The sequence below is a fragment of the Capricornis sumatraensis genome, chromosome 9 (genome assembly GCF_032405125.1).
Source record: "Capricornis sumatraensis isolate serow.1 chromosome 9, serow.2, whole genome shotgun sequence".
In the NCBI taxonomy this organism is placed as follows: Eukaryota; Metazoa; Chordata; class Mammalia; order Artiodactyla; family Bovidae; genus Capricornis; species Capricornis sumatraensis.
In genome coordinates, this window is record NC_091077.1 from 19742535 (window position 1) to 19769758 (window position 27224).

Below are 27224 nucleotides of genomic sequence, written 5' to 3' on the forward strand. Positions count from 1 at the left end.
CGGCGGAGGCGGTGCCGTAGGGGCCCGCTGAGGCGCGCTGGGGGTTGGTGGCGCCCGGAAACCTGTCGCCTGCGCGGTCCCTCCAGTTCGCTGGGTCCGGGCGGCAGGCCCGACGGCGGGAGGCAGCATGTCGGTGGCGGGGCTGAAGAAGCAGTTCTACAAGGCGAGCCAGGTGAGCGGAGGCCGAGGCGGGGCGGGGTGGGGTGGTGTGCGGCGAGCCCCGGGCTCAGACTGCTCGGAGGGGGGCCAGGCGATGCCAGGCCTGGCCCTGACTCAGGAGGGAACCGGAGGTAGTGAGGGGGCGATCTTGGCACGCGTCCCTCGCAGGGTGGGTACAGCCTAGGATGGACAGGGTCTGCGTGCCAGGGCGCCCAGGCTCTGTCCGCCATGTGGGCTCCAGTCTCCTCGAGGATGGTGGGCAGACGGTGGAGGGGAGCAGAGATGCACCCAGAGGTTGTTCCCGGACATGGATCCCTCGCCTCCTGTCCTTCCCTCTAAAAGGTCAGGGAGGGAGCGGAGAGAGAGAAGAGGAAGAAGCCGTCCGGAGGCTGTCGACACAGAGAGCCCAGGGGCAGGGAATTCTGTGTCTAGAGCAATTCTTTTTTTCAAAGATGACAAACAGCCTTCTCAGTGGGCCGGGTGCAGAATTGAAAGGATTGAGTGAAAAGTCAATTTCCCACTTCAGTTCCTCAGACATCCAGTCCCTCTCCCCAGAAACAAGACTGTCACCAGTTAACCAAAGAGAAGTGTACGCCTCTTCTTTAAAAAACCCACGTAGTGGTAGCATGGTCTACATAGAACCATGTACTTGCTGGTTTTCATTAACTGTGTCTTGGAGATCATACTAGAGTCAGAATTCTCCACCTCGGGTCTTTCTCTGTCCTGGCAGCCATCCTGGGCACTCTGGGGCATTGAGCAGCACACCTGGCCCCCTCCCAGTCGATTTAGGAGCTCCCCCAGTTGTGACAACCACCGATGTCTCCTATGCTGCCAGATGTCTTTAGGGGAACCCCCCTTTTCCCCCCTCCCCCTAGAGCCCCAGCACTAGAGCCTACTGCTCAATTCTGTTGTTTTGTTTTGTTCTTTTGAAGAGATAAGATGTCATGTATTTCATCTTCCTCCTTTGCTTTTCCTCTACCTCCTCCTGGATCTTTTTAATGGGTACGTGATATTCCGTTCCATGAAGTCTACCGTGATTTTTTTTTAACTATTTGTCTATTGATGGATGTTTAGATAGTTTCAAGTAGTTTTCCGCCATGTACAGTACTGTTATGAATAGCCAGTGAGTATCTCTGCTCACAGGTAGGATTGGCTTTACAGGTTAAGTTCCCAGAAGTGGAATGTGGAATCCAAGAATGTTTAAGTGTTCTACTTGTGATGGACAGAATAGGTGTTTTGGAAATTCCAGGCCCCGTTGTTCACAAATCCGGTGAAAGCTGAGTGGATCCGCTCTTCAGAAAACTAGGCAAATGTAAAATTCAGTTTATAGGCTCAAATCCAAAAAGTTCCCAGATTTCTCCATCCCTTAAGAATCTTAGGTTTGGAGTTTGTATGGATGGACTCCAGGAGGAGCGAGCAATGGTCATAGGAATCCTTTAGGCAGTGCTGGCAAACCAGATTTTAACCCAGGGCTTGGAGAGGTCCAGCGGGAGGGAAGAGAAATGTGTCCCCAGTGATACACAGCCGGGACCTTTGGCCCCTTGAGGGGGAAAGTAATGATCCTAGACAGCGCTAAAGATATTTGGGGTCTGTCTCTTGACTCCAGGCTAAACACTGGAGGAAGAGAAACTTAATCTAGATGGATTCTAGGGTTGTTGCTCAGAGTACAGCCCTGTGCCCCAGCAGGATGGAATGAGTGGCCTGGCCCAGCAAGCCTCTACCTCCCCCTCCGCCCCGCCTCGCTGCACACTTGACCAGAGCACTTTGTAGTGCTGCTCACTATCTTGCACCCTGATGTAGCCCCTCATGTAAGAACTGTAGGTCTTGGAAGAACTCCTGGGCCACCTTGTTCCTTCCTGTGGATGGGTCTCTGGAAACCCTCCCCACCCCACCCTCAGGCTGGTAGCCCATCCTGCCCCCAGAAGACCCATTGTGCTGGAGGGACTAGCTGGGGCTCTCAGGGTGTCCACCTGAGCCTTTCCTCTCAGGGAAGGAAGAAGGCCCTGCATTCAGACCTGAATGTAGCACTTAGAGGGAGCGCTTAGAAACCTGGAAAGCTCAGTGCAGCATAAGCTGGTGGTTCAGATCAGTTTATTATCGCGGCATTCTGGGACCCAGTCCCGAAGAATCACCGCCATGGCCACGCCCTCCTCTGAGAGCCGCCGTCTTGGCCTCGTGACCAAGTCCCTGTTGAGCTGTGCTCTCAAGAATCACCCTGGCTGTGTTCCATTCCCTCTGCAATAGTTTCCATAGACCTCCACTGTGGGTCTGGACATGTCCACCTCTCTGTGTATTTCTTGTGTTGATTTTAGAAACACCGCCTTCATCCTCTTTCTGTGTCCTCAGGATAGGATCGTCTGGGCCAGGTAACATTCCTGTTGAGTCTTAATATATATTGAGGGTTCACCAAGTGAACATGTTTTAAACCAGTCTCTGTTGATCTCAGTCTCAGTCTCACTTTATCTGGCCCAAGGGTCAGCATACTCCCCTTTCTACACCAAAGGATTGGGGGGCATTTGTCTTCCAGTAGGACAGTGGTTCTCAGCCAGGGCCAGTTCCACCCTCTGGAGGACATTGGCAATGTCTGGAGGCATGTTTGGCTGTCAAAACTTGGAGGGAGGTAATTGTATTACAGTGTACTGGGCCCCAGATGTCAGCAGTGCTGAGGTTGGGAAACCCTGTTTTACAGTTTGAGAAAAGTGAGGATAATTTTACCCAAACCAAACCAAAGAGCAACAACAGAAATCCCTCCTGGGCATTCTTGTGGCAGCTGCCTGCTTTTTCTAATTCTTGAAACAAGAGATAACCTGATATATGCAGATGGACACATATGTAAAACTCAGCACCCAGACACCACATCTCCCCTGGGGTCCTCAGAAGAACCCCAGAGTATCTACTGGCATCTGTCAAGCTTGTATTGGCACCTCTTCACTTAGAGGTGACTAACCCTTCCCTCTTCCCTTTCCTCTCCGTGCAGCACCCCAGGGACATTTGGCTTTGTCAGGCCTTGGGGAGCAGACGCTAGTGGCACTGAGTAGGTAGTGGCCAGGAATGGTTGCTAAACACCCTGTAACACACAGAACAGCCTTCTATACCACCAAGAGTTATCTTGTCCGAATGACAGAAGCACCAACGTTGAGAAGCGCTGCTCTGAAACAGGTTCTTGATTTCAAGGGCTTGTAACAGTGTCGTCTCTAAATTGAGAAAGGTAGACGCGTGACAGAGAGCCAGGAGTAGAGAAGCTTGGTTTCCGGCAGGTCTCCCTCATTGATGACATCGGTGACAAACCAGCTTCCGGTAGCTGGCATGACCAGTTCCGCAAACAGTTCCTCTCTGGTGAAAGCTTTCAGGCCTTAAACAAAAGCGATTTGAGCTTGAGTGGGAAGTTTGTGAGTTTTTACTTCTGGTCACTGACAGGCTGAACTGGAGAACGTTGAGGAATCCATAGCATAAAGCAGAAAAAGAAGTAGGTGTCTGTCCCGGGCCCGTGGTTGTGGTCCTCTCCCGCCTCCCCATGTAATAATGCCAGTCAGTACTGCCTGGTCTTTGTGCACATCTAAACGGGGGGGAGATGCCTGTATGAGTCTTTCTGGGGAATAGAGGTGGGTTGAGGAACCCACTAGCGAGCTCCAGTCTCAGCAGCTCACTTGTCACTGTAGTGTGTGTGGGTGACATTACTTTCCACCTAAGCTGCTGATGGTTTCCTGGTCATTCTTGTGGCTGCGCTATGTGGAGATCTGAGAGTGTAACTAGGGGTAGATCTGGCAGCCGCCTGGAATGCTGGCCTGATTTCTTTTTTTTTTTTCTTTGCCTGAAAGGAGGGAGAGAGTTTGAACTAAAAGATTGGTTCCATCCAAGCTAGGAGGGGAACTCATGACCACCGTATCCCGTAACTTTGACGTTTGTTCGATTCTAGGCCCCGCGTTGGTGTCTAGGAGGAAAGATTGAACTTCATGGGAGAGGTGTGGGGGTGGGGAAGGACCAGGGGACCCCGACCCCAACTTGTAGGAGTAAGCAGTAGTTGGGGAAATGTCAGAGGTCTCCCATATACTGCCTGCTCCGACCTATTTTTTAAACTTCATTTTGTGGAATCACATTCTTGATTTCCCAGCAAAGTACTTGGCGTGCTGAGTAACAGACGTGGGTGATCTTAGGACACAAAAATCTGGAACGTATAACCCCTTAAGTGTCAGCAGGAATCAAAGTATGGAGCCTGGGAGTAACAGGTGTCAGGCAAGGTCTGGGGGTGGGGGTGGGCGTGGTCTCTGGCTCAGGACCTTGAGCCCAGCAGCTGCAGGCACTCACTCCCGGAAAACCTTCTGCCTCAGGGCAGCAGATGTGGGAAGGGCTTTTGGCTGTCGTGTGGCGGGGAACTGGGTTAAGTCCACTCTTGCAGGAAACCATTCTGCTGACTCATCCGTAGGAAGACCCTTGACCTCACCGTGTCCCTGCAGGACCCCGGGCGGAGATGATCCCATCCTGCCTCACAAGCTAGCTGGTTACAGTGACCAGCCCTGTGTTGTAGGCTGGGCTGTGGAGCTTCAGAAGCAACCCAAAACTGCCCTTCCCCGAAGGAAGCAGGGGCCTCTCATCTCCAATGCTTCCCAGGCCTGTCCGTAAAACCAGGTTAACCTGACCTGGGCAGGACCTACTGTTCGCCATCAGGGAGGCGCCCCAGAGTCAGGCAGCATCCTGCAGCTCTTCGTTATTAACATGCCAGGACCAGGGGCTCATCATGTTCTCAGTCCACTGCTCGTAACTGCTGTGTATGGAGCCTGAAGCTCACTGTGACTCATGAATCTTGGGTGTAGTAAAGGCAGTTTATCACAGAACTCAGTGGGAGCTGATCGCCCTGCCTATCTGGGTGTGTTTTGAGGCCAGGCTGTAGGATACTTAATTATACTCCGTGTGCCACTTAATAAGAGCCTGTTAGGTGAGAGGTTTCTCAGTATCTCCCTGCTCAGCTTCAGGAATTGGAGGCTATCACAGTTTTGAGACCCCAGAATTGTCGCAGACTTAGCAACTGAACCCAGAAAACAGTGCCGTCCACCCACCTGTCCCCCCAGCGTCCCTCCAGAGCCAGCCTCCTTCAGGGCCCTGAGTGCTCCGCCTGCCCTTCCAGTGCCCCTCTGTGCAGCCCTCTGTGTCTCTCCTCAGAGGACAAACTGACAGGCTGCAACTGGGCCCTTCGGGCCTGCCGTTTGCTTCTGGCCTGCATGTCCCAAAGCCTTTGACCCTGGGTCAGGGACCACAGATAGTGCTGCCCTGGCCCCTATCTCTGCCCTCTCCTCTTTGTTGCCAATATCTTGAGACTGACCCAGTCTAGGGAAAGTTAGTTCTTTATTTGGGGCTCACAGCCAGCTTCCTCCATAGGGTTTCAGAGGCATCAGGCCATTGGCTGGGGTAGTAGGGGAGGAAAGCCCAATTGTCTTGTTTATGGTTTCCAAGGTCGGGGGAGGGGCAGGGGGAGGTTTCTGAGGTTTAAGGAGGGTTTGATGCTGGAGCCTCCCAGCCACTGGAGGGCTTGGGAGCTTGCAGACCTGTGGAGGCATCTTTACCCGCTAGCCCTGCCCAGGCCCTTCCCCGGGGAAACGTTAGGGGTGATCTTTCTGGACTTTTTCTCAAGCCGTCCCTGGAAAGCCAAATGGAGGAATGTGTCAGACTAGCAGCAGCTGCTTGCTCTCTGCTCTTTGCCCCCCTCCTTTCTCATCTCCCTCTTCCTCCTTCCCCTCCCCCTCTTCTCTCTCCTCACACCGCCTTTTCTCTCCCTGCCCCCCTCCCCAGGGCTGAATTTACAGCCACTTCTCCCTAGTGCTGTACTTTGGGTACATTGTGCTCATTTCCTGTTGAGCAGTCCCCCAGGCTCCACTAGCCCAGGCTCCCAGAGGATGGCCTCGTCTTCCTTTTCCACTCAGCTCCTAGAAAAACCTGCTGACTGGGCCCGAGAGGAGGGTCACTCGGAGAGTCCCAACCACAGCAGGAAAACAGACGTGCGATTTCCTCCAAAGGACCTGACTCAGCATCAATCGCTGCCTCTCTGGGAAGAGCTGCTGCCGGTGGCTCAGACTTCCACACCTGGGTATTACAGTCGTCCAGAGGTGCCGTGCCCTGTCCCCAGTGTGAGACAGCCCGCCCAGGGGCCATTGAGGAACTCAGTGAATATCAGGTGGGCCAAGAGACATTTGCCCCAAGTTGTGGGTTGTGAGAGTGCAAAAGTGGGATGTCCATCTGGGCATGAGAGAGAAGGCAGAGCTGGGCCTGCCGAGGGGAGCATCCCTTGGTGACTTGGGGTGCCGTGTCAGCTCCTTCCCCACCCTCCCGCGCGTGTGGACAGCACACTCCAGTCCAGCAGGTCCGCTTGGCCTTGTAGCTTCCCTCCTACCCCACCCTTGTCCGGTTCTCCTGTCCACTTCCTGTTTGCCCTCAGACCCTGGGGTTTTCCTTCATCCTTGCCGCCTCTCAGTCCACTCTCCGGAAGTACTTCTCCTCCCTCCCAGCCTCTGGCCCAGTGGTCTCTTGCCCCCGTTCTGCACACCGGGCACATCCTCACACCCAGTACGCTTTCCTCTCACTGGGCGTGAGCTCCTGAGGGGGGAGGGGGCTGCCTGGTGGGTGGTGACAGGCCCAGGTCCCTGCAGGTCATGGCTCACTGACCAAGTTGTCAGGAATGGTGGACACCTCCCCAGAGCAGGCGTGGGGCAGTCGGTGCCATGATGGTACCAGTGTGAGGCAGGGTGGCCAGCGAGGCCTCAGTCAGGAACAGGTCCGACTGGTTTAAAAAATAAGTCACCTGAGCTCAGAGGTTGTCCCCTTTGCTTTGAATTTGCTTTGAGGGCTCCAGGCCCAGAGGAACCTGCACTTGACTTTGTCACAGGCAGTCTCTGTTGCTCCAACCCGACAGCCAGATCCAAACTTAACGGAAGGTGCCCAACTTCCTGGGGAAAGGAGATCCCTGGGCTCAACCACTCTGGCCTCAGAAGCCTGCTGGGCTCCTGGACCTCTGAGCTCTTGGACTTGAGCGGCTCCCCTGTGGCTTCCACCCTTGGCCGCCTTCTGCCTCTTCTGTTTCCTCCAACAGGCAGCCAGGTTTCTCCCTGTCCTTTGCTTGGCCCTGTTGATACCCTCTGTGGACTTGCTACCCTGCCTCTGGGCCTTCTCCTTCCTGGACCTGAGTTCTCTCCCTGGCGCCCCTCACCCCTCCAGATCTTCATCCCCAGTCACAACACACCCAGCCGCCCTCTAGATGGTGGTCCCAGACCGGCTGGCTGGTACAGGCAATGCAACGGGCTCCTAGGCCCAATGCACCTGAGGCCCAGCCCTGACCTTCCCTGTCCTTCCCTGTCCTTGCCCCGAGGACTTGGGAGCCCGCTGTATCTATCTCCTCAGTATCTAAGCCTGCAGTAAATACTGTGCACCAAGCTCTTAGCCCGGGGTCTGAATTAATTCATTAATTTGACCTTCAGATAGACTCATTTTTTAAGTTTGTTTTTAAAAGGGATCTTAATGTTATTTCTTGTAATAAATCATAGTAACAGGATCACCATATACAGTAGAAACAAAGCAGTGTAATCAATTCTTCCTGGATTCCTGACCTCTGAAGCTGGGGTCTGCTCTCTTGTGAAAAGAATTGTGAAACCACAAGTTTCCCACCGGGACTTTGCCTGGCAGTCCAGTGGTTAAGACTGTGCTTCCACGCCCACTGCAGTGGCACGGGCTCGATCCCTAGTTGGGACACTGAGATCCCACATGGCATGAGGCACAGCCAAAAAAAAAGCCTAAAAGTAATTTATTTTTAAAAACAAGTATCCACCAGGAAGTTTCTCCGAGCCAGAACGAAGGGTACTGGAAGGGGATCATGGCAGGACTAGCTTTCTCACTTGTCCCGTGCATTCTCTCTCCTCTTGGCACCCCTCCCCTGCCCCTACAGTCTTCACGTGGAACCAGGAACTCCTGCAGGCTTGAATTAAGTCTCAGAGGAGAGAGTTCTGGGGTGAGGGTGGATTTCTCGAGGATCTGGGGAGGAGGAGGCCCGACAGTCTGTGTCCCTGTTCAGACTGTGTGCTTAGTCCCCCGACACCATGCTGGCCAGCACAGCTCAAGCCAGTCCCACCTTCTCTGAAGTGGGAGCAGTTGACTGATGGTTTCTCTCTGGTCATTTTGGATCTCGGCCCCAAGAGTTAGCAGAGACTAGGGAAGGAAACCGGGAACTCTCTCACTTCAGGCAGCACTCCCTCCCCATCCCCTGGCACCTGCCTCCCCACTCTGAGGCCCCTTGGCCAACCCCAGCAGGTGTCCGTCAACTTGATGGCCTCGGATCATCAGAGCCTTAATTGTCTGAAGTCCGGAGGGCAGCCCTGGCCTGTCAAGGCCACCCTTTGTCCAGAAGAGGCCAGCCGAGGGAATGGGGTCAAGGATTTCCATGTCCCCTACCCCTACCTGCTGGCCTAAATCTCCTCTCCTAGGGCATTTCCTCCAAGCTGGGGAAGTCTTGCTGTCCCGCAAGGTCAGCATCTCGGCCCCAAGGAGCCTTGGAGCAGCTGCAGCTCCCCACCCATTGCCCTGCTACAGCTTGGTGTGGGTGATGCCCCAGAGACTTCTCTGAGGTTCCTCCTCCTCCCCCAGCCTTGATGCATTTACTTCACACCTCTCTGGGTTCCTCATCACCATGCCTTTCCCGCCAGTGGCCTCCTGTCCCCTTTCACCCCAGAGCACCTTGTGCCCTTGGCCTTGGCCGGTGGTAGGTAGGAGGCACTGTGGGTTTGGGACGCCTCCATGGGAAGTTGTGGAGACAGGGTACGTCGGGGACCCAGGACGCAAGGATGCTGTTCCAGGGGACTAGGGTGGAGGGCCTTCTGCCTGGTCTGAGTCTAGGAGGCCGCTCAACTTCCAGCCGCGCCCGGAGGGGAGCTGACTGCTCTCCAGGCAGTGTGTGCTCAGCTACTCTCCCCCACGCTAGGCAGCGCTAGTGCATCATAAAGGGCACATCCCTCTCCAAGCACTTGAGTTGGTGCTAAACTGTCTTGGATGTCGAGCGAGGGTTAGAGTGACCCGCCGACAGCCAGGCCCCCAGGAGAGCTGAGTGAACACGCGCAGCATGGTTGAGTGTTGCAGGCCCCTCCCTGATGCGTCACCGCACGTGAACTCCCCCCTGGGGAGCCTGCAGCTTTGTTTTTCAAGTTCACAGCGCCTCAACAGCGTCCCAGGGCAGCTTTCTCGGTCTGCTTTTTCCATTCACACTGCTGGCGCCCTTCATCCACCCGAAGCCTGTGACTCAGGTTCACTTCCACAGCTCCCTGTGGTCCTTTATGTGTTGACCACGTGTCCCTCCTCTGGCAGCGGGCACTGAGGCCACTGCTGCGTTTCTGCTCTCAGTGTGGCTGTGAGCAGTCATGTGGGTGTGCCCCAGGTGAGGTCCCAGAGTTCCTCTAGATTCCTGCTGTGTGTGTTTGTTTTTATCTACTTATTTGACTGCAAGGGGTCTTAGTCGTGGCATGCAGAATAGTTGCTGCAGGGGAGATCTAGCTCCCTGACCAGAGATCAAACCCGGGTTCCCTGCATTGGGAGCATGGAGTCTTAGCCACTGGACCACCAGGCAAGTCCTAGACTACTGACTGCCCTTTTAACATGACCGTGTAGATTTTAAGCACCACCTCTTCAGTTGGCATGACACAGAGTCAGGGCAGATCAGCTCAGAGTGGGAGGGTGACGGCGGCTTAGCAACTGAACTAGGGCAAATGTGACGCAGGGTCCTGTGACACACACCCAGTACGGAGAAGCCAGGAGCGACTCGCGAGACGACCCAGGCCTTGGCCTTGACCGTGGACACGGGGAAGAAAAGGGAGAGCAGCGTGCAGGTTTCCCTGGGAGCCCTGGACACTGGGGCCTCCGGGTCACGGCTGCCCTGCGGTGGTCCAGGAGCCCAGACACTGCCTGTCTGTGGGCTCAGCCCTGCCAGGGGAGCAGAGGCTGTCTGGGTATGAGGGGGAGGGGAGGAGGCCCTGGCCCCTAGACCATCGTCATCAGGTGAAGAGGGATTGGAATATTCTTCCTGCTCCTAGCTCAGGAAATGGCAACACCAGACACGTGTCTCAAGGAGACAACAGAGAAGGAAGATCTGGGGACCAAGGCAGGGCAGCTTTTCTCCTGCAAAAAACTATAAAGGCATTGCCCAGCCATCTTGGCAAATGTGGCAAGACACCCTGGCTTAGCTGGGCACAGTCTCCTACATGCAGAGTGTAAGCATGGTGTCTTGGGGTGTATACTGGCACCATCTTGAAAGACAGACCGACTCTTGATGTGCCATGATGGGATGGGTGGGACTTCCTGGGGGTCAGGGCAGAAAGCCCCCCAGGGTGTTGAGGGTCGGCCAGCAGAAGCAGGAGGAGATGGGGCGCCCCACAGGCTGGCAGGAGCCATGCTGGGCTTGCTGCCCATCCTCCTCCCTCAAACCCTGTTCTTTGCTTCCAAGTAGAGCTCTAGAATATGTGTCACCCATCAGCAGCACATGGAGTACCGTGAGCCCTCTGGAGTCTGGGCTGTGGTCTCTAGGGGCTTTGGGTAAACAGGGACAGCTGGGACCTCAGCCTGCTGGCGATATAGTTCACGCAGTGTTCACACGTATCCTGGTGTGTGCAGAGGGCCTTCACTCCAGAGACTCGGGCATCTTCACATCCCAGTCTTCTAGTAGCTCTGCATGTCCTGCCTCTGAACTGTGCCTGTGCGGGGCCTCACCGCCAGCTCCCTGCCCTCCTGGGCTTATTCTTTCCCTGGGCTTTGCATCATGTGGGGAACAGCAGACTCATCTTTGCAGAGCAGCTTGTGGTTCTTGAAGCATGTTCCTGGCCAGACCCCACAGCGCATCATCAGCTCCCCATTTCGCAGTCGAGGAAACTGAGGCTCAGAGGGGTTGACGTTAAGACACAAGGCTGTCTGCGATTGACACCCCCGCTGCTCCCTATGTCTCAGCCCTGCCCCAGGAGCTCATGGACACACCCTTGTTTGGACTCGTTGCTGACACCCCTGGTTGGGGGTGTTCTCCCCAGAGGTCCTGAGAGCGGGGGTCTGTTATCTCAGCAAATACTGATCTACCGTCTGCTGGGCGCTACCCGCCCTGTCAACAGCAGGCAGCTGGTGGGAAGTTAGCTGGACAGGGCATGTGTAGGTGGGGAGGGGAGGCTATCCCGGGTGCTATTGGCTGGAATAAAGGTGACAGAGGAGATGGGCCCTGAGAACCACTGGGGCAGACAGTAACATCAGAGAGTGTGTGGGCCAGTCCTGCTGTGCCTCCTGAGAAGGGGCAGCTCCCTCCCCTGGTGCTGCCACCGCAGGGGATGGTGGCCAGGGGACAGGAGCAGCAGGATCTGGGGCCCATCTGGCCCTGGAAGCCCTTCTTGGTCTCATCTTGTGCCAAGATTCCTTCCTTCCTGCTCCAGGTTTTCAGGACTGACTTTGCAGGTCAGAAGGGAAGGTACCTCTGGACAAATAGGGTGGGGGACAGAGGGAGGAGCAGCCATGCAGGGTGGCAGGGCGCTGGCATCTGACTCGTGGCCCAGGAGGGACTGGTCACCCCCCTGGCTTGCCATGTGCTGTCCTGGGATTGTGGCCCACCCAGTCAGTTGCTTCTGGTAGCCACACCTGAAGAACTGGTCTCAGTGGCCCTGAGTCACCTGCTGTCACCGCCCAGCTGGTGTGCCAGATAAGGGTGCGTGCCTCAGCACCCACTCGGAGCTTCTTTCCTCCCCTTGAGCCTACCTTTGATGATCCGCGAACCCCGGGTGTGTGGCCTCTCTGGCTGCAGCCTGACCAGTTTGGGGGCTGTTTCCCTTTGGCCTTCAAGCCTGTTTGCCTGTCAGCCTGCCTTTTTCATGTCCTGTCCTCCCAAACTGCAGGCGCACCCCTTTCACGGGGGCTTCTGTCGATAGGAGACCACCCCACTTCGGGACCAGAGTACCCTGGATGCGCATCGGCCTGGGCCCGGCGTTCGGTTTTATTTTTGGCTGTGCTGGGTCTTTGTTGCTGCGCAGGCTTTCTCTAGTTGGGGTGAGCGGGGGCTGCGCTCTAGTTGTGCTGCACAGGCTTCTGCTTGCGGGGGCTTCTCTCGCGGAGCACAGGCTCTGCGGTACTTGGGCTTCAGTAGTTGCAGCTCCCAGGCTCTAGAGCACAGGCTCAGTGGTTGTGGTGCACGGGTTTAGCTGCTCTGTGACGTGTGGGATCTTCCTGGACCAGCGGTCGAACCCATTTCTCCTGCATTGGCAGGTGGAGTCTTCACCACTGAGCCACTAAGGAGTCCCCAGCCTGGGCCCATCTTGCTCAGACTTTTTTCCTTTGCACACTTTCCCTTTGCCCTCTGGTGAGGGGGCCGGCTGTGGGCAGACTTCAAGTGGAGAGTGGGGATGTAGACAGGCAGCCTCCCCAGGCAGAGTTCGGCCTAACTTGAGCTTCCCATAAGCAACACAAAGGAAAGTGGGCGGGGCGGGGGGGGTACGGGGGTTAGGGATGCTGTCATCTGGTTGTCTCTCAGGTCCTCGGTGCTTAGCCGTGTGGAGTAGTGCCATGAGGTCAGACCCGTGTGAGGTCCTTCCTTCCTCCCACGGGCACTAAGTATCAAGGAAGCGCTTCTAGTCTTGGACACAGTTCCAAGCATGGGCTGTACAGAAGTGCCTGGGTCGCTCACTCGGAGCCCAGTGGGCTTGAGAGAAAGAGAGTGATGGGTGGGTCAGGACAGCCCCTCTGAGGAGGGAGCTCTAGGGGGGCCAGATGGACAGGACCCAGCTGTGGGAATCTGGAGCAGAAGGAACAGCACAGCAGAGCCTCTGACGCAGGGTGAGTGTGCGCCTTTGTGGAACAGAGCCTGGGCCAGTGCGAGGTTGGCCTTCAGCGAGGAGGTAATGGGAGAGGGTAGCCAGTGGTCAGGCTCCTCCTACCTGGGTCCTTCGAAGGTGGGTGATGGAGAATCAGGAGGGCTTCCTGGAAGAGGTAGCTTCACATTAGTTAGGCCTTTCAGAATGGAAGTGGTTAGAGACGGGGAGACAGCATTCCAGGGGTTCTGGGCTTTCATCACCTTAGCTTGTTGTCATTGGGGTGCACGTGGCCCCTCCTCGAGACATGTACTCTGGTGTCCACAGCCTCTTTTGTGGTCAGCTATAGCGATGGCATTGGATGCAGAGTTTGCGCCAGTGCCTTTGGAGGCTGAACAGCTGGGCGTGAGCCTCACAGGATTTCCAAGCCCTGTTTCCTGTCTCTTTCCTGAAGGGTTGCGCCTGGATCAGCTCTGCCATTGACAAAAAGATGAGTTTGCGAAACACCTTGTTTACTCAGACACGCTGGACAGAAGTTTGCTGTGTGCCTGGACACCCCCTGGTGGGTCTGTAGGCGGCAGCTCCCCCACGGCGCACTCCGGCTCAGGGGCAGCAGTGCAGGGCAGGTGTGGCCTCGCCAGCAGGACTCAGGGGATTTATGACCTCATTTGTTTGTGGGTTGGGTGTTTCTTTTTATAAGTTTTCATCTGAAATTGATTTTCCCGCTTGTGTGACGCACAGCCCTCCTTCCTCATCCCTGAGATGAAAAATGAAAATGTACAAGGCCAATTTACACCTGGGCTTTTCAGCACTGGCAAGAGTTCCAGGTGGAATTCATTCCTGAAAGATGAGCCTTGATCGTGGGCAGTTGTAGGGTAAAAATCCTTGACACAGCCTGGGGTGGCAGCTTGGGTCAGGCCCACCTCTTCCCTTCTCCCAAGGAGACAGAATCCTGAGCCCCTACCTGGCTCTGCTCCCGATATCTCAGCCTGGCCCTGTGGCTTTGGCCCGTTACCTCCCCGAGTAGCATCTGGGGCAGGATTGTTCAGTGAGGGTGGGGGCGGGCCCATCTGATCCTCCCCCTGTAGGTGGCATCATACCCTGCTCAGGGGTCTGCGTGTGACTGGTGTCCCCCCTCCATGAACAGCTCACGGTCCAATGTGCCTTTGGTATTCATAGAGAGCTCTGTAATGTCCCTGGGGCTGTAGGCTGAGGCCACCCTGGAGTGGTGGGTGCAGTGTGAGAGACTGGAGTTCCAGGAGGTGCGGGGCAGAGCCGCCAGGTCCCCCAACACAGGCCTTCTGCCTCCGGACAGTGCTCTCACCACGGGCCGGGTGTCGTCCTGGTTTGCCATCCCCAATGTGTTTCCCATCAGTGTCCAGGAACAGCTGTGATCCTCTTGACCGCCTGCTCTCGGGGCAGGGATATGACCTCATACTCACCAGGATGCTTCCCCAGCCAGGTGGGAGGGGTGGGGCTTGTAGTCAGATCTTGCGTCCCTGGCACCCTGACATCCCAGCCAATCTCTGAAGTGAGGAAGCAACATCAGGGAAACGCAGGGCAGCCTCTAGAACAAGGTGACCCAGTCACCCCTGCTGTCTGGCTTCGTCTCTCACACACACGCACACGTGTGCATATACACCTCACTGCCTGGCCTTGGGCAAGGTACATCACCTCCTGGATTGTCAGTCTTTCCACTTATTAATTTGAGGTGGAGACGACTCCCCGGCGGCTGCAGCTAGGCCAGTGAGTGCTGGAGGTCTCCGTGGCTCCACCCCTTCCTCTGGGGTCCTCAAGGTTGACCACAGGGCCAGCTAGACTGCAGGTCCCAGGAACTAGGCGTCTCTGCTGTGTTTTGTGGACACATTAGAAGATGCACACCTAATGTGGCCCACCTCCCCTCTAGCAGTCCTGCCTCCCCCCCTCCCCCAAACAAGCAGAAGTGCTTCACCTGGAAGCCGCCCCACAGCCGTCCCAGCGCCCAAGGGGGCTGCTTCCTCCCCGATTCCACCGAATGCACTGGGAGCTGGTTAATCACAAGTGAGAGCAGGAACGGTTCTTGTCCAATGCTTCTGCTTTCTCGTGGAGGAATTTGGCACCTTAACAGCAATCCCAGGACCAGCCATCACTGGAGTCAGTGCTCAGGGGGCTGGGGGTCAGCGTGGGGAGTGGTCCCCAGAGGAGGCGGGACTGGGCGCTGTGGAGCCCTGACCCCAGGCCCCCGCCCCTCCACAGAGCACCCAGAGAGCACTTGGGCCTGTGGCTTCGGGCCACTGGGCTGTGAGGGGAAAGCCTGCCAGCCAGTTGGGGTCACGACCACCTGCATCCTCCCAGCCTTGGGAGCTGCCCTGGGCAGGAAGCCCGGCAAGGCCGAGGTGGGGGGCCCTGTGAGGCTGAGTCCCTGGGAGGAGTGAGGAGAGGCTGAGCCAGGGCAGAACAGGCCTGAGTCAGGCAGGGGGAGAGGGTTCCGGGGTCCACAGGGGCCTCGTGACGGGTAAAGCCAGTCTGGGGCCCCGTGGGGACAGCAGTGTGATTGCTATGGGGGGTCTAGGGACTTGGTCATCAGCCTAGGGGTGAAGGAGCAGCTCTGGGTGTCTGCCATGACGGGTGGGAGGGCTGTGGGTGCTGGACCCCCAAAGCCTGCAACAGCAGAGGTCGGACTGCACCCTGTTCTGTCTTGGGACCTCGTCCACCAGCTCATCACAGCCTGGACAGTCCCTGAGCAGCTGTCCCCTCCCATCACTGCTGCCACCTCCGGTTCATTCTTTCCAGCCACTGGTTCCTGCTTTGCTCCCGGTGCCCTGCCACGTCAAGATCAGACTCTGAATTAAGCCAGACGTGACTTTGAGGGGGTTTTTCTCATGTAACGGTCTCCCCCCTCATCTCAGCAGCATGTGCCAGGCAGGGGAGCGGCCGCTGGGACTCACACGGCATTCAGCTCCCTGCCCACCAAGCCAGTCCTGAGAGGAGAGTCTGCAGGGAGGCAGGAGGGAGCACCACAGGGCAGAGAAGCCAGGGGGCTTCGGACTGCAGGAAGCTAGGTCTGACCAAGGCCCCCAGGCCAGGCTCGTCTCCACAGCAACAGCCCACCGCCGCCTGGGAGCCCTGCTGCAGGCTTGTCCCTGCAGTCTTGGGGACCCCAGGGGTGCTGCTCCTGAGCCTGCATCTCCGTGCCAGCCCCAGGCCCAAGGTACCACCCCCTCTGCTGAGAGAACAGCTCAAGCTCCACATACAGCCCGACATGCTGTGTGGAACCATGTCTGGAGGTCCGTGTCTGCCCCTTGGGGCCAGATCCAGTGGTCATGGTACTCAGTGGAGGGTTTTCTCTGCTCCTGTTCACAGAGCTGCCGTCACAAACTGTTTAGCTTTGGTCCCTAGGGGGAGAGGAAGTGCATGCCCAGAGGCTTGACCTTAATTCCCGGTCTGCTGAAGCAAGCTGTGACTCTGCTGAAGGAAGCTGTGACTCGACAGGACACCTCGCTCTGTGGGGCCTCACGGAGGGGTGTGCCTTCTGCTCTGTCAGCTCACAGGTCTGCACTTGAGGCCCGGGATGGAGGAGGCTCTCCTGCTGCCAGAGCACTCAGGCTTTTGCTGCCGGTCTCCTGGGCGGAGGTGTTGATCACTGCCCTCCACATGAAGCCTCGTGTGGGTGTGGATGGTGTTTCTGTGGTCCTCATTTCAGTGGCACCCCTCCTTTGCCCTTTGGGGCGGGGGCCCAGCCCCACACCTCATGGCCTCTACTCAGAGCCACGTGGGAGCCAGGCTGCCTGGAATCCAAGCTCCGCCCCTGCTGGCAGGCATTTCATACTCAAGCAGCTCATGGGGGCCCAGACTCTGGAGATCATCCCGACCCGGAGCCACCGGAGGTTTGCAGGCAGGGACCGACAGGGGCTTTGGGGCAGTTTTGCATGGTACATCACCTCCTCGGAAGCACCCTCAGCTCACCTTCGTAAGAAAGGTGTCAGTCACCTGAGCTCACCCTCCAAGTCCCTGCCAGCACCCCCTAGTCAGGGGCCCAGGGCCCAAGCAGAAAGAAGAAGGCCAGAGGCTTTGTGTGTCGACTGGGCAGCAGGCCAGCCTGGCTTTGTCCGCCTCATGGGCTCTCCAAGTCATGAGACGGAGGCCGTAAAGGAAAGTAGAAGGGGCTGTTCTGAGATGTTTGGCGAGCAGCTCCCAGATGTTAGGAGGCCGGCAGGGAGGGGACCGCAGTCGGAAGGGATGTGGAGGCGATCATGTCCATCCCCATGTTCCTCCCATCCCGTCCCCATGCTGGCCTCCCCGTTCAGGCATCTCTCAGCCCTGCCGAGGATCATTGGGCTGGTCATCTCTGAGTGTGGGGTACCCTGTGCTGTGAGCTCCAGCCCAGACCGCACTGGGCGCTGCGACTCACCCAGCCTCCCCTGCCTTCTCTCCCTCACCAGAGGGGCATTCCTCAGAGCCAGCACAGTCTCTGCCAAGGTGGTGGGCTCCTCCTTGTGGTGGTCGCAGACTGGAGCCAGGAGTGCTCATGCCTGAGAGTCTTGGGTCCCTGTGTCCCAGCTACAGGGTGTTCCCCGGCCCAAATCCAGGGGATGGGTGGGGGCTGGATCCCAAGGCCCTTTCACCCTCATCACCTGTCCCATGCCGTCTGTTCCAGCTCTCCAGCCACGGCCCGAGAGTGGCTGCCCCCAGCCCCTAGCCTGGCACTGGGCTTGACTCTCCCTATGAGGAGGGACAGAGAAGTGGGGGCTTCTCCAGCAGTCACTGGCAGGCAGGGAGAAGCTAGCTGGGTGGAGGGCAGGAGAGGGGCTGGGATAGGACAGGGACCTCCGCTGTTAACTCAAGAGGTGGTGGCCCCCCAGGCCAGCGCATTGGCTCATGAGGCATGAAAATGCTGAGCAGAACGTGCGGAGCATCCATCCTGGACCGCAGGTCCTGAGCAGCTCTGCTTCTCTCCCCACCTCCCACTCCTCTGGGCCAGCCTCCTCCCGCTGCTCTTTTTAAACTCTTAATTCATCAAAGCGGATCGGCTACCTGGGTCACCGAGCCTGCAGATAGTCAGCCGTTTATTTTCCATGTTGTATTTGATCAGGATTCCCTGCCAAGATTATTCAACTACAAGGCCTCCCCTCGGCATGTCCCATTCGGCAGGATCCGAGCTTCTGCCATCCATCCCCAAGCCCCCATTCCGGGACAGAAGGTTCTCCTGCCTTCTTGTTTTCCACTGAGCTCCTGGAGCAATTGCTCTGTCGGCTCTTGGCACATGGCATCCTGTGTTTTGGGGTTTTTCCAATGTGCGTTCTCTGTTTCTCTCCCGCGTGTCAGATTCCTAACTCCTCTCCAAATGTGGCCAAAGGCCTAGAATGCTGAAGAGCACTTGTCTTTTGAGAGAACAGCCCCCTCTTCCTATTGGTCTTTAGTATCAGTGCCCATGGGGCCACTCTCGTGGGTGGAGGTTGTGCAGGTGCTCAGTAGCAAGGACCCACCTCTCTTCCAGGCTCACTCCCTCCCCAGGTGCCCAGGACTGCTGTCCTCAGAGCGCACAGCTCTGCTGCTCCTCAACGTGGGAGCCTGAACTGGGCCAACTCATGAGCGTGTCATCTAAATCCCACCATTCAGGTCCACATGCCGGCTGAATCCAGGCCGTCCTGGCAGAGCAGCCCGAGTGGGTCAGCTCTCAGGGAAACAGGTTGGGGGTCCTTCCACCCGCTCAGTGGCAGTAACCTTTCCAAAGCTTCGGGTGCCCCTCAGTTCACACCACAGCTGTAGCCCCCAACCCGCCCTGGAGTTACCTGCAGCCTGAATTGAGGGCAGGGCACTCTTCCCAGAGGATATTGGAGGCATAATACAGGCCGGGCTTCCCTGGTGGCTCAGACAGTAAAGAATCCTCCTGCGAATGCAGGAGACGTGGGTTCCATCCCTGGGTTGGGAAGGTCCCCAGAAGGAAATGGCAACCCACTCCAGTATTCTTCCTTGGAGAATCCCATGGGTAGAGGAGCCTGGAAGGCTGTAGGCCATAGGGTCACAAAGAGTTGGACAGGACTGAGCAACTGAACGACATCAACAAATCAGGTCAGACCAAACGTGGTGGGGGTTGGCTTGGTCAGTTTCCCCAGACAGGCAGCACTGGAGGAACCGGCCACAGAGGGAGCCCCCTGTGTGGTCAGAGGCGCGCTTGCCTGGGTGGATGTGCAGAGGCCAGCAGTGCCCCCATAGAGCCGTTGTCACAGGGGCCAGACAAACTCAAGGCCTGTGCTCACAGGGCCACAGAGCGACCCTGCCTCGGCAGCACACCTGTTGGCTGGTCTCAGAACCACTCATGAGCCTTTTTACCAGGCAGCTGCCCAGCCTCCTTCCTGTTCTAACAGAAAAGACGCTGTTCTGGACTTTTATGGAACATGGGAAGTGCCTCCCAGGGCAGAAGTGAATCCAGGCTGCAATCCGAGAGGCCTGTCCGACAGGCAGCAGCAAGTTCATGTCCAAAGGCTGCTGCCAGGCCTGGCCCCATGACTCCCCTGGGAGGCACCAGCGTGGGTGTCATGGTGGCAGCCAGTGTGGGCCACTGCCAGTCGCTCAGGCTCCCACCCAGCTGCACAGGCCCAGGAGGCCATGGTTCCCACACCACTGCCGTCACAGCCCTGCAGGAGAGTGGGTAGCAGTCAGCCACCTGCTCAGCTGTCCCCCACCCCAGGTGGTGCCACAGCTGTGCAGGCCTCAGCTAGTGGGGTGAGTCCCTCCACCGTGAAACGATGGATGGGGTGGGGGGCTCTGGGTACAGACAGGAGAGAGGGCACACCCCGTTACCTGCCGGGCCCTTCTCCCACAGGCTGGGGACATCAGGTTGTGCGGGTGTGGGATGCCGAAGCTGCGGGTGAAAGTGTCATCTGCATGGTGGCGCTGCCGCCCTCATTGCGCCCCAGAGGGTGTGTGCAGAGTCCCTGGGCAGAACTGAGCATCAGAGTCCTTCCTCCCACCTGGGTGGGCATGTCCTGCCCACAGCCTCACTGGGCAGCACCCCTGCCTGCAGATCTCCTGGGGGCCCCCTGCCCCTCCTCTGGAAAGCTGTCCTCGCCTCCTCAGGGACCCTGCCCTCAGCGCCCCTCCCTTCCCTGATGCTCTCGCTGCGTTTGGCCTGTGGCTTGCCCATTCCCTCTCTTCCCTCTGGCCTTTTGTCATCCTCTCACCCATTTGCATCAGTTCCAGACTGTGAGCCTTGGAGAGAAGGGGCTTGAGGCCAGTCAGCCCAAGGGGTTGGAGCTTAGCGCTCCCTCGTGGGGGCTGGGGGGACAAAGAGACCGGTAGGGACCCAGATGTTCCCAGCGGGGCCTCCAGGGGCCGGAACAAGGAGGGCCCACGTGGTAACTGTAGGGGTCTCCCAGAGGTGACACTACCAGGGAGCCTGGAAGAGGCCATGGGGTCTGCCCGTGCCCTCCCCACTCAGAGGAAGGACGTGGTCCCTGCAGGCCCTCGGCCCGGAAGGTGTGGTTTTGAGCCCTGGCGCTTCAGCGGCCCTCCCGGTTCACCAGAAGTGTCTCATCTCACGTCAGACACCTCACTCATTTCCCTCTGGCAACCACTGAATTTGAGAACGTCCTGTTTGGCTGTTATCAAAAGAAGTGAAACCGTCCCATGAAACTTGGGATGCCCCAGAAACACCTATAGGAGAGACAGGCCTTCCCTTGTAAAGTCAGAATCAGGTGCACAGCCCCTGCCTGTCTGAGGAGGTCCCTGAGCCAGGCCTGCCTCCTGCCTGTGCCCCATGCCCTCTGGACTCCAGGGTGCAGCTGCCGTGAGAGCCCTGACTGGCCGGGGTGTGTAGCTACCTGAGCAACGCCCCCAGACCCTGGGTGGGCAGGGCAGGGATAAAGGCCCTACAGCCTGGTCACCAGCAGGGCCTGCCCTGCAGCTCTGCCTCCATGGAGAGACAGGATGCTCAGGAGAAATAATGGGGCATTGGGATGGGCAGTGCAGGCATCATGGGAGCCCCCCCCCAGCACATGCTTGCACACAGTAGTCCCGGGAGTGCACAGCTGTCACCCCAGGTTTACAGAGGCAAGAATGGAGGCCCAGTGACCTCAATAGCCCAAGACCACACAGGCCGAAGGCAGTGGGCCAGTCATTGAACAGTGCTGGCTCCTGCCCTCAGGAGCCCCTGGAGCTGTCCCAAGGGGTGGGCAGACTGCTGCCAGCCATTAGGAAATTGCGTGCATGTGTGTGTGCCCATACCAGAAGTGACTTCCGGCCCCGTGACAGTTGGCCCATGCAGGACTGGTCTTCCCTTCCACTTGGTGCTCGTCATTTGGCCTCAGGACCTGCTCATTACTGGCCCCAGGGGGTGGGTGGGGGCAGGGGAGATGCAGAGCAGTGGTCTGCAATATTCCTTCCCTGAGTGGCAGTTCAGTGGGAGAGGGAGGTCACAGTTCCGTGAGCCTTGGCCCCTCACCTGGAGCTGAACTATAGCAACACTGTCCAGGCATGGGCACCACAGCCTATAAGGGGGACCCAGACAGTCTGCACAGCCCTGTGGGGGTGGGGGACACTCTCAGACTGTGGAGCTGCCAGCACAGCCTGACCATGTGGGCATGACCAGAGAGGGTCCCCCCCAGGACAGACCCTGGGTTTGCGGGAGTGTGCAGGTTTGGAGCAAGGACCTCTTTTAGATCCCTCCCCCGTCATTGGCTGCCATGTCCAGCATCCCTGGGAAGCCATCATGGCCGTTCTGAGCCCTCGCTTTCCTCCTCGGCTCACACTCTTCACTCCTTTTGTCCCCCAGCTGGTCAGTGAGAAGGTCGGAGGGGCAGAAGGGACCAAGCTTGACGATGACTTCAAAGAGATGGAGAAGGTAATGGGAGAACGCACCTGTCTGATGCCTGGCAGTGTTACCAACCCCCACAGAGCCTGGCCCTGAGCACTCGGGTCCGCAAGGCTCATGGGGAGGGTCTGGGTGGGTTTCAGGCCTCCCCCAGCTCTGGGCAGGTAGTGGTAGGGACACAGCGCAACCGCCAGCAAGGAGGGAGAGAGACCCCAAAGCAGCAGGGGCTTCCCGTGTGGATGCTGAGGCAGGCAGGGAACTTGACAGCTTGAGGGCTGTCCAGGGGCTCCTGGTTTGGCCTCAGGCACCCTGATGGTTTTGAAACTCCACACATGGACTCTCTTCACAGAAGGTGGATGTCACCAGCAAGGCTGTGACAGAAGTGTTGGCCAGAACCATTGAGTACCTGCAGCCCAACCCAGGTAGGGGCACCTATCAGCTGCAAGGGGTCTGCACCCCAACTCCTCAGGTCTCTGGCAGTCAGGAGTCCTCTGGTTACTGAAGCATGAAGAAGAAGGGCATGGGCCCAAAGAACTGAAACATCCAGGGGTGGGTGGTTTCAGGCGTGGCTGGATCCAGGCATTCAAAGGATGTCCTCAGGGTCTCCTACCGCTTTATCTGTCAGCTCCCATTTTTCGTGATCCTAGCCTTAAATTACCCTTACAGCTAGTGGTCCCAGCAGAAAAGAGCATGTTTTTCTCCTAGTCAATTCGCTGGACTAGTGTGAATTGGCTGGCAGGCCCCAGCTGTGTACCTGCCTCTGAACGTGCAGTGGGGTCTCGGGACCAAGAGAGAGACAGGGACTGCTGGGTTCTGTGGTGAAATGTGAATGGGTGCCAGACAGGCAGCACCAGCAGCCGCCTCCACCTGAGGCCTGTGCCAGGGATGGACTGGAGCTGCTGGCGGTGCGTGCCTGTCCCCCCACCCCAACCCCTGGAAAAGGGGTGCCTGTACCCGTCCACACCTAGACCTGTCTACCCAGCTTCTCTGGGGGTCTCAAGCAGCACACCTCCCTTTCCCCCCTCCCCAGCTCCTGCCCACTGTCAGCGCTCCCAGGAGAGAAGTCTGGGAGGTTCTGGTTCCCTGGGCTGGGGGAGCATTTCAGAAATGAATGGGCAGAGAAGGACAGCCAGTGGTGCTGGCCAAGCACAGGCCTGGCGGCTCCTCAAGACCATCCCCATCCCCATCTGGCCCGTCCTCTCCTAGCCTCTCGGGCCAAGCTGACAATGCTCAACACGGTGTCCAAGATCCGAGGGCAGGTGAAGAACCCTGGCTACCCACAGTCGGAGGGCCTGCTGGGCGAGTGCATGATCCGCCATGGGAAGGAGCTGGGCGGCGAGTCCAACTTTGGTGAGGCCGAGGTGGGGGGGCCTGGATGGGGTCGGGGGCGCCGGGTGGAGGGGGCCTGAGAACATGGGGCAGTCTCTGGAGCTTCTCCGGGGCTGGCTGGCTCCATGGAAGAGAGCAGTCGAGGCTTCTTTGGAAGCTCCCTCTGTCTCCCATGAGGACTGTCTACAGCGTCATGGCCTTGGGAAAGCTGCATCCCCCCACAGCTGACCCAGGCCGGACCTGGGTGCCTTCAGAGAGCTGGGAGGGTGGCTCACGAACAGCTGTCACACCAGCCCCTGTGGCTCCAGGTCAAATTCCAGGGTCCCTTGGGGGTGATGTGTCTTCGTCATGCAGGCCAAGGCCTCCTGTGACAGCTTCCTCCCCAACCCCACGCTCTCCCTAGGTGACGCCCTGCTGGATGCCGGGGAGTCCATGAAGCGCCTGGCTGAGGTGAAGGACTCCCTGGACATTGAGGTCAAGCAGAACTTCATCGACCCTCTGCAGAACCTGTGTGACAAGGACCTGAAGGAGATCCAGGTATTCCCCCACCCAGCCCTGCCTGGGCCAGATTCCCAGCAGGAGGTGGTGCAGGGTGGCCCTCCCTGAGGCCCTGGGCACGAGACCTGACCCCCGTCCTGGCCCGTAGCACCACCTGAAGAAGCTGGAGGGCCGCCGCCTGGACTTCGACTACAAGAAGAAGCGGCAGGGCAAAATCCCCGACGAGGAGCTGCGCCAGGCCATGGAGAAGTTTGAGGAGTCCAAGGAGGTGGCGGAGACCAGTATGCACCACCTCCTGGAGACTGATGTGCGTATGCAGGCTGCGCACCCCTCCTCATGGACCCTGGGGGAGCCCCGAAAATGAGCCCAGAGGTGGTGCCAGCTTCCCAGGGCCGTGGGTGGGTTTATTGCCTGTTTAGGATGTGAAGGAAAGAAAGTGGGTACAAGAGGACCCAAGGGGGTGACTGGCTGCCTGAGGGTTCGAGGTCTCCTCAGGCCCCTCACCCTCCTCCAGCTGCAGCTCAAGGGTCATGCAGACAGGCAGGGATGGACCCATGTCCAGAGCAATCTGTGAAGGCTCCCTGCAGGAAGCAGCTGGAGATGGGGGTCAGGAGGGCCGTACTGCAGCCCTGGCTCATCCCTTGCAGATCGAGCAGGTGAGCCAGCTCTCTGCCCTGGTGGACGCCCAGCTGGACTACCACCGGCAGGCCGTGCAGATCCTGGATGAGCTGGCTGACAAGCTCAAGCGAAGGTGAGTCTGGCCCCGGCTTCTCCCTGTGAATAGCGGCCCACTCTGCCAACTAGGAGGCCCAGTGGCCTGGGGCTGGGGCCACCTGGGCCAGCCCTTTAGGGCCTGGGGGATGACCTGCCCCTGGGGAGCCCCACCCTGCTGTGAGCAGCAGCAGGTGGGGGTTACCTCCTTTTTAGAAAGAACCCCCAGGCTGCATGGGGTGGGGGTTCCAGGAGACAGCAAGACCTCATCATACTCCCACTGGTCCCAGAGGAGAGGCTTGGGATGTCCTTTGGGGAGAAGGTTTGCTCGACTGTCCCTGGAAGGCCATTCTCCTCCTTCCCTGTCTCCCTGGGCACTCAGCCCTGAGGGCCATCTCACAGTCAGGAGGCACCCAGGACCTTGAGAAGGGAAGTCCTAGTGGGGGTGGTTCCCTCATGTGGGGAGGGTGTCTGTGGGGCAGCAGCACCCGGGCAGCCATCACCAAGGAGGCTTCTGGGTTCAGTGGGGCCCAGCCTGCAGGCAGCCTTGGAGGCACACCAGGGGACCCCCACCAGTGTTTCCGTGCGTAGTATCCCCTCACACAGCCCCCCACACGCACCCTGAGTCCCAGGGTAGCAGCTGACCTCGACATGCACGCACTCCCCTCCAGGATGCGGGAAGCCTCCTCACGCCCCAAACGGGAGTATAAGCCCAAGCCGCGGGAGCTCCTGGACCTCGGAGAGCCTGAGCAGTCCAACGGGGGCTTCCCCTGTGCCGCAGCCCCCAAGATCACAGGTAAAAAGGAAGAGGCTTCTGCTCTGCCCCAGGCCCCTTTTAGGGTAGCCCCCAGCCACAGGGCCAGTTCCCTGTGAGAGCCCCCGCCACCCAACCCTGGGATGGGCGCCAGGCCCCACCCCAGCATCTTCGGTCCACCTTGTGCTTTGTTTGCAAGCAGCTTCATCATCTTTCCGATCTTCTGACAAGCCCATTCGGACCCCCAGCAGGAGCATGCGTGAGTGTCCCCCATGGGCACAGGCCCTGCCCCGGGCTCCCACCTGGGGTTTAGGGTCCTTTCCCCCACCTCCCCTCCCCACCTCCAGTAGAAGCGGAGCTGGCCCTCACTGCTCCAAGCACTGTGTGCTTCTGTTCACTGACACCCTGATGCCATGAGGCATCGCCAGCTCCTCCCAGAGTCTTTCTCCCCTCGCCACCTCCTACTCTGGGCAGCCATGGGAGGTGGTGGGCAGGACCAGGCAGCTGGGCAGGAGGGGAGGTGGCATCACTCTGCGTACTGCCTGGGGCATGTGACAGCCTGGACCACCCCCCCAACCTCAGCACCCCTGGACCAGCCTAGCTGCAAGGCCCTATACGACTTCGAGCCTGAGAACGATGGGGAGCTGGGCTTCCATGAGGGCGACATCATCACGCTGACCAACCAGATTGATGAGAACTGGTACGAGGGCATGCTGGACGGCCAGTCAGGCTTCTTCCCCCTCAGCTACGTGGAGGTGCTGGTGCCGCTGCCCCAGTGACCACCCCTCCTTCCAGATCTCTGCATTCCACACGGCCAGGGCAGTGCTTGTGGCCGGCGGGGTGGCCTGCTTCCTGCCGGTCCAGGGGCAGCAGGGTCCCCGTTTACACTAGCACTCACCACCAAGGGGCTCCCTTCCCCACTCCACGTGGCCATCTTGGGGCTGGGCAGTGTTCCCCATCTTGCTGCTCTCGACTCTGCCCCCGGCCTACCCGCTCGCCCCAGGAGGCTCACACTAAGGTGCTCTTAGAAACACTAACTCCTACCCCTTTCCAGGGATGGGTGACTCCAGGTGGACCTCCTTCTCTCCCCCCACGTCTTTCTCACACACACAGATTCAAACACACATTCTTTCCCACCTCCATCCACACACATACATGCACACTCACATCCTCTCATGTCTCCATCCAACATTCACACACATGTGCACATGTCCTCTCCCACCTCCATCCCTCACAGCCCAGAGACTTAAGGCTGGGACTGAACGTTGGTGTGATGGGGTGGTCTAGGCAAGACACCCTGGCTGAGACTTACCACCCTGCTTTTAAATCCCCTTCCAGGGTCCCCTGGGCCCATGAATGCCTACAGATGTCACCTCCCTGGAAGGGCCTCGCCCCTTCCCTCTGGCTGGGGGCTCACGAAGAGACAAGGCTGGGTGTCTCAGAGGCCAGGGCCCCCAAGGACAGGCCATCGCCCTCCTGCAGGGCACTGAATCCCACACACTCATGCCCACCACCCCATCTCCAGCCAAGCACAGGGAGCATCTCTCTCTGGCACAAGCTGCCATGACCAGCATATAGTGCGTGTATACATACACACACATTTACAGACACACATGGGACCATGGGGGCCCAGCCTCCACTATGTGGAAGGTCAAGCACAAAGGCTTTGACAAGTGAATGTTCCTGAGCCCTGGTGCTGGAACCCCTGGGGAGTCCCAGGCAACTCCCTGTCCCAAGCCAGCCATCACACCCTCTCTGGACAGTGGCTCAGGCATCTCCTCCACACCAAGGTAGGCAGCTGCCCAGGCCAGCAGGGGACCCTTGGCCTGGCTCACATTCCTTTCCTCTGGTGACTGATAAAGCCCCCAAGGACATCAGGCCCCCCTTCTCGTCCCTGAGGCCCCCTGGTTAACCAGCATCTGGAGGAGGCACAGATGTCATAGCCTGGGGCAGATCCAAATGTAATCCTGATGTTTTTTTAAAAAAGTATTAAATGTCTCTTTCTACAGTCTCTGGCCTCGTGGTGGTGCAGGGCAAGCCCTCCCAAGGGGTCTCCGGCCAGGGCAGGGCCTGCATGGGCACCAGCCTGCAGCAAGGGGGAGGGGTAGGGGTGGCTGTCACTTGCCTGGTCACCAGCTCAGGCCCTCCCCACAGTCACAGCACCTGAGAGACAGCTGGCCCGTTT

At 58.2% G+C, this 27224-nt stretch overlaps 1 protein-coding gene across 1 annotated transcript; it reads left to right on the plus strand.

Moving 5' to 3' along the window:
* SH3GL1 (SH3 domain containing GRB2 like 1, endophilin A2) lies at nucleotides 1–27031 on the plus strand. Its single transcript, XM_068979497.1, has 10 exons — nucleotides 1–172; nucleotides 21709–21777; nucleotides 22097–22169; nucleotides 22954–23097; nucleotides 23480–23613; nucleotides 23723–23881; nucleotides 24222–24325; nucleotides 24957–25081; nucleotides 25242–25298; nucleotides 25622–27031. The coding sequence occupies exons 1-10, from the start codon at nucleotides 128–130 to the stop codon at nucleotides 25816–25818; spliced, it is 1107 nt and encodes a 368-aa protein (XP_068835598.1). The 5' UTR covers nucleotides 1–127; the 3' UTR covers nucleotides 25819–27031.
* Nucleotides 27032–27224: the final 193 nt, after the last annotated feature.